Below are 6,172 nucleotides of genomic sequence, written 5' to 3'. Positions count from 1 at the left end.
TAAAAAAGTTAAAAAAATAAAAAATAATAAACAAAATAAACCTTCCCGCCTCCAGCTTCCTCCTGAATTGTCCTTCTGGGGTCATCAGCCCTCAGCCCACGCATCACCCCCGGCCACGTGCCGGTACCTGCTGCTGCAGGGGCTGCACAGCTGCTGCACAGCAAGGCAAGCACCAGAAACAACACAATTAAAAAAAATAAAAAAATAAAAAAAATTAAAAAGGAGGGGATGAAGGAGAGGGTGTAGCAGCTTTTAATTTATCTTTTCATTAAAAAAAAAAAATTAAAAAAAAAAAAAAAAGGTTGTCACATTGGAGTCTGTGTGATATAAGTTAAGCGAGGAAGCAGCGCGCTTTGGCAGGGCTAATGCTTCCCTCCCGCCCGCTCCTCCAGGTGGCCGAGCTGCTCCGCCAGCTCCAAGACCTTGGCTTGGCAGTCGAGCAGGTTGTCCTTCAGCCCCGTTATTTCCTGAGAGTGGGCAGCCAGCGTCCCATTGAGGCGGTCCATGCGGTCCCACAGGCCGCCCGCATGTTTCTCCAGCTCTCCCCTCACTCCATCCAGGCTCCCCAGCACAGCCCCCAGCCGGCCGCAGGCTCCCTCCACCCTTGCCATGCGCTCGTCGAAGTGCGCGACATCACGCTGCAGGCTGCGGGCAGCGCCGCGGCAGGAGCTGAGCTCACCAGCAATGCGCGCCTTCAGGCGCTCCAGGTCGCCCTTCAGGTTGAGCACGCGGCGGTTGCTGAAGAAAAGCTGGGAGCCGTGGTCGCTGACTTTCTCCTGGATAGAGTGCACCTCGTCCTCGATCTTCCGCTCGTGCTCGTCCAGCGAGGAGTTGACATGCGTCACGGTGTCTGAATACTGCGAGACGGAGTCCTTGAGCCCCGTCAGGGATTTGCTGACGGTGTTCAGGTTGATCTTCAACAAGGTGATCTCCCCCTGCAGAGCCCCCGCCGCCTCCTCCTCAATGCGCCGCTGGATCTCCAGGATGGTGGCGTTCAGCTTGCGCAGCAGCTCCGAGGTGCTGTCCATGCGGAGCAGCAGGTCCTGGTTCTTGTTCTGGCAGTCCTCGATCTCCGTCCGGAAGGTCTCCACGTCTTTGGAGGCAGAGCTGCAGCCCGACAAACAGGTGCTCTCCAGCGTGACCAGACGGTTCTGCAGCACCTCCAGCTTCTCATCCGTGCGTTTCCTCATGCTGGCGAGCTCCCCCTCCAGCACGGGCACCACCACCCCATCCATACCCATGGGAGCACTGACATTGTTCAGCTCCCCAACGATGCTCATGAACCTGTCCTCCAGGGTCTGCATTTTATCTTCGAAGGCCGTTCTCATGCCATCCACTTCCGCCACCACTGTGCCTCTCATGCTATCCTCCATGCTGGAGCAGCAGCTCCCCGTTTCTCTCTCGGTAGCGTTCAGCCTGGCCTCTAGGTCCTCAAAGCGCCCTTCGAAGAGGTTCCCCAGGGTGATGGTGGAGATCTCTCCATCCATCCGTGAGTGCAAGTTCTTCTGCGACTCAGAGATGCTGTGCAGGCCCTTCTCCAGGATGTTCATGCGGTCAGTGAGGTAGTCCAGGCTGCTACAGCAGCTCTCCACCACTGTTAGCCCTTGGATCTGGGTCTCCAGCTGGGAAATCTCTTTCTTGATCTCCAGCTCCTTTCCATCCAGAGTCTGCTGCAGCCGCAGGTTGGCAGCTTTCTCCTGCTCGCACTGCTGCTGCACCTCCTGGATGCGGAAGTCACAGGCAGTCTGGATCTTGCCCAGCTGCTTCTCAAAGCCGTCGAGCAGCTCTCCACGCAGGCTGCCCAGCCGTGCAGCCACGTACTCCTCCAGCAGCTCCATGGAGGTGAGGGGTGATGGCCGGGCTGCCTCCAGCAGGTGCTTGAGCTGCCCATCGTGCTCCAGCACCATGCCACGAACCTCATGGAGCAGATCCGCCTTGGATTTCAGCACGTCGCTCACCTCCGCCACTTTGGTCAGGATCTCCCCAACAGGTGGATACGAAGCGACATCAGCCTTGTCTGCCACATCCACCAGGCCATCAGGAATGATGCCAAAGCCCACGGAGGAGTCAGGTGTGCCGGGACTGTTCATCAGTGAGCCGATCATCTTGGTGGTGTCCTCCTGGATGGCCAGGCGCAGGCGGTCCCCCAGCCCACTCACCAGCACGTGCAGGCTGTCATAGGCCTGGGCCAGGCGCCGCACCTCCTCTTCCAGCCTCTCCAGGCGGTCCCCAACCAGGCCAGGCAGCTTCCTGCCTGCAGGAGACAGAGAAGACGGTCAGGGCTGTGTCCTTTTACCTCCCTCCTGAGCTTCTGATTGGTTCAAATCCTTTTCATCACCTCATAGAACAGCTTGGGCTGGAAGGGGTCATCTAGTCCCAACCCTTCTCCTTTTTGATATCAGCTCCCACTTGCCTCTTGTTTTCTTAGCCAAACATTGCCTCAGTCTCCCTCCTTTCACCTAGCTCCTCTACTCAATTTGATGGGGAAAACCTGCATGCTTCCAAGGACAGTAACTCCACCACCTCCCTGGGCCTGTGTCAACGCATCATCAATTCTTCCTAGTATCTAAGTTGAACCAGCACAATTTGAAGCCATTCCCACTCATCCTATCATAAGCTTTAAAACAATGAGGTACAGCAATTTTAAAGCCACACATTCTGAAATGTAGTAAATAAGAAAAGTGATCCTCAAAGTAATGAGAGGTCAGGCATCTGGACACAAAGGTCACCCACCTAAAGTCTGTACACTCATGCCCTGTGCTGGAACACGAAGCTGGGAGCTCTGTGACCAAGGCCAGTGGTACAGTAATGTGGGAACCCAAAGGAAGAGCAAGATCTCACCATATTGATTCTTCTTTGGTCCTGCAAACAGGTCAGGGTGGCTTTTCGGATGGGGAGGCACTCTGGGGAGTGGGAACATCTTCGGCCCAGGGGGCATTTTGGGACCGGGGTGCTGGGGCACCAGGACAGGCTGATCGGTGGGGCTGTCGTGGCAGCCTTCTCCCATGAAGCCTGGGCAGCATCTCCAGGCCAGCTCAGTCACTGTCTTGTAGCCAATCTTGTACCTGGGTCTGAAAAAGGTGCGGTACCTTTCCAGGAGAGGGGAGAGAAAGAGAAAGCATTTTAGAGAGGCAACCTCAGCTCTGAGTAAGATAGAAGAGTGGGGCCATGGGTCCTGTTGGCGTGAGGAGAGCCTGGCTGAGACCCCGAGAGAACAGTCCTCCCACTCACTGCATCAATGCTCAGTGCAGCACCAACAACACCTGCCCAAGAACACAGCTCATGAACCAGCACTGCAAAAGCATCACCCAGTCTTTCCAGGACTGGACCATGAGGTGAAATAACCAGGTGCCACCATACTATGTGGAGAGGGGTTTTTTGTTAATGAGGCATAAGTTGATTTTTATTTATTATCATTTTTTAAAACATTGGATTCTTGATGCTAGCTTGGAAAAAACAGCAGCAAGTGTATTGCTCCGGTCCCCAAACAGATGACCACTGTGATAGATGTTAAACAGTTGGGCAAATTCCAACACAGAGCAGCACAAGTAGGAATGATGGACGTGACACCAAAGCCTTTGTGAGCTCATACCACTGCCCACACGTGCATCTCACAGAGCTGGACAGTGAGGAGCAGAGCAGTGCTTTCACCCATCCATCACATGGGGCAGCCCATCTGCAACTGTCCCCACAAGATCCCCAGTGTCCCCACCCAGGCTGCAGCTTCTGCAGCAGGAGTCACATGGAGATGCCTGCTCACAGTGAGGGGAGAAGGAGAAAGAAAACCCAAATCCCCCATTATTTAAATCATTTTAACATTTCCCAGCATCAGTTTCCCAAAGACCCAGGACAGTTTCAAACATCTTTGGAAAATAAGCTCTTCTTTTCACCGTTCCTCTTCCTGTAAGCTGCCAAGCTGTGGTCCTTTCTTCCTTCTGCCCACAGGTTCCAGGGCCAGCAGTAGAGCAGGATGCTGCTGTGACAGCCACCACCAGTGGCATGAAGCAAAGACACCTTGCTTTCCTGGTGCTCCTACTCCCAGCAGGGGCAGGGAGGACACGGGAGCATGGCATTCCCACAGCAGTGCATCCCTGCCCAGAGGTGACCACAAAGCCCCACAATCTGCCCTGCTCCAGCACAGCATTTAGGAGGTAGCAGAGTTTTGCAAATATTTTCCCACAGCAGCAGCCCTCAGCCTGCTCTGCTTCCCCCTCCCCTCAAGGAAGGGCAGCCCCCAGCCCCTTTGTGTCCCCATACTCACAGCACTTTCCCCGGGCACTTGGGGCCCCAGCTGCACTTGTGGTACTCAGCTTTGACGTAGCTCTCAGCGCCGTCCTGCAGCACACAGGTGACATTGCGCTGCACCACATAGGCACAATAGCTCCTGAGGGGGGGAAGCACAGCAATGCAGTGTCACCTCCTGCCCCAGGGGCACAGCATGACAGCCTGCAGTCACCTGGAGCTGTGCTCAACAAGAGAAGCTATGGGGGCAAGGAGAACACCCCCAGAAATGGGTTTTCTGGGAATCATCAGCCCTAAAGAAGTCTCTTCAGGTTCCTCAGAGCAGCAGTGCAAGGAGCAGAGCCTCCTCCCTTCTGCCACCATGACCACAGCTGAGTGCCACTGCGTAACACCAGCTCCGGAGCAAGGAGGAGACAGCAGGAAGGAAGGACAGATTGGACAGATGGAGGTCAAGGCTGCTCTGCTGGAGGCAGGCTGCCAGCCAGAGCAGATGGATGCAGTCCATGAGGGCAGATAGTGGGGACGTGTGGTGAGGCAGGGGCTGAGGGTAGGAACACAGCAGATGGCAGAGCGGGAGGAGAAGAGGGTAGATGCAGCAATGGAGGGTCAGCAGGACAGAGCAGATGGGCCTGAGTGAGCTGCGGGATCAGGGAGGTATTTGGCAGGGCAGGAGGACGCAGTGCAACCTCTTCTTCCCAACCCCTCTCCAAGGGCTCTCCATGCATATCTCCTGGGATAACCACAGCAATTCCCATCATTCTCAGCCCCAGTGAGAGGCTGCCAGGCCCCGGGCATGCACAGGGCTCAGCACTGCAGATCGCTGCTCCAGGGTGAGTCATTTATCCATGTGCAGGGCTACTTGAGAACTAAGGCCAGCAACTTTTCTTAGCTGGATGGAAGGGAGATCATGTGTGCATGTGGAAATTTAGAATCACTCTCACCCATAAATCCAGGATTTGCTTTTAGACACCTCCAGCCTCCTCTTTAATTAAGCTAGTAGCAGATCTGCTAGCCACTGTTGATGAACTGTGCACACTTGTGGCTGCTTGGATTGGGATGGCTCTGGCTCACTCCCCTTTGCAGAAACCCCTTTCTTTCTCACCCACCTGTGGCTAGCAGCTTTATAGCTGCAGCTTGATGTTTTAAGGGTGAGCAGCTGGAAAATGTTACAGGGTTTGGAAAGCTCCCACTGGCACTGCCAGTATTGTTCATTTCAAATGTTACTTTATTCATTTCAGCTTGTTTGTAACACCAAATCCCCCCCTTTTCAGAGGGGCCAAATACAAAACTGCTCTACCAAACAAGCACAGAGAGCCCCCCACCAGGACATAACACCCTTCTTGCTGGGGAATGGAAAAGCATATTGAACACGCAAAGCCTGCATTGCTCTTTCGCCTGAGCTTTCCAGGTTACTTAACAGCACATCTCAGCCCCAGTAAGCCCCATACATAGGGATATACAGAGGCACACAGCCCCGTCCGCACCCCCTCCCCGCCCGATCCCACAGCTCTCACGTCCCTACGGGGCCCACACGTACATTCCGGTCCCTTTCGGGACACAACCGCCTCCCCCCAGCCCAGCACCGCCGATGCCCATCTCGCGATGCCCGACGGCCGCGCAGAGTCGCTTACTTGTGCTTGCCCACGGGTTTGCCGAGCTGCGGGCTGGAGCCAGTCGTGTAGAGGTTGTACCTGCCGCCGTAGGGCAGGGGGGCGGCGGGGGGGTAGAAGGTACCTTTGGCATCGGCGAGGGCCAGCAGCGTCCCCAGGGAGAAGCAGGCGAGCAGAGCTCCGCGGCGCAGCTCCCGCCGCATGGTCCCGAGCCCGGCGGAACGCAACGGGGACGAGGTGGCCGCAGGCTCCGCTGCGGAGGGCCGGAGCTCCGCCCTGCCCTGCCCTGCCCTGCCCTGCCCTGCCCTGCCCTGCCCTGC

At 55.9% G+C, this 6,172-nt stretch overlaps 1 protein-coding gene across 1 annotated transcript; it reads right to left on the bottom strand.

Moving 5' to 3' along the window:
* Positions 1–231: 231 nt before the first annotated feature.
* Positions 232–6,065, bottom strand: EMILIN3 (elastin microfibril interfacer 3). Its single transcript, XM_042883663.1, has 4 exons — positions 5,874–6,065; positions 4,262–4,384; positions 2,842–3,089; positions 232–2,254 (listed from the first exon to the last, which is right to left on the bottom strand). Exons 1-4 carry the CDS (start codon positions 6,053–6,055, stop codon positions 363–365), a joined length of 2,445 nt encoding a protein of 814 aa, XP_042739597.1. The 5' UTR covers positions 6,056–6,065; the 3' UTR covers positions 232–362.
* Positions 6,066–6,172: the final 107 nt, after the last annotated feature.

Source organism: Lagopus leucura, unplaced genomic scaffold, assembly GCF_019238085.1.
Source record: "Lagopus leucura isolate 7727_CA_CO unplaced genomic scaffold, USGS_WTPT01 Super-Scaffold_100039, whole genome shotgun sequence".
Taxonomy (NCBI): domain Eukaryota; kingdom Metazoa; phylum Chordata; class Aves; order Galliformes; family Phasianidae; genus Lagopus; species Lagopus leucura.
The sequence above is the reverse complement of the archived record's forward strand: the minus strand, read 5'-3'. Positions and strand labels throughout refer to the sequence as shown.

Coding starts and splice junctions, on each gene's coding strand:
- EMILIN3 (XM_042883663.1), bottom strand. CDS start 6,055: ATGCGGCGGGAGCTGCGCCGCGGAGCTCTGCTCGCCTGCTTCTCCCTG. Junction 4,385..5,873: donor AAACCCGTGGGCAAGCACAA/GTAAGCGACTCT, acceptor TCCCCCCCTCAG/GAGCTATTGTGCCTATGTGG. Junction 2,255..2,841: donor ACCAAAGAAGAATCAATATG/GTGAGATCTTGC, acceptor TGTCTCCTGCAG/GCAGGAAGCTGCCTGGCCTG.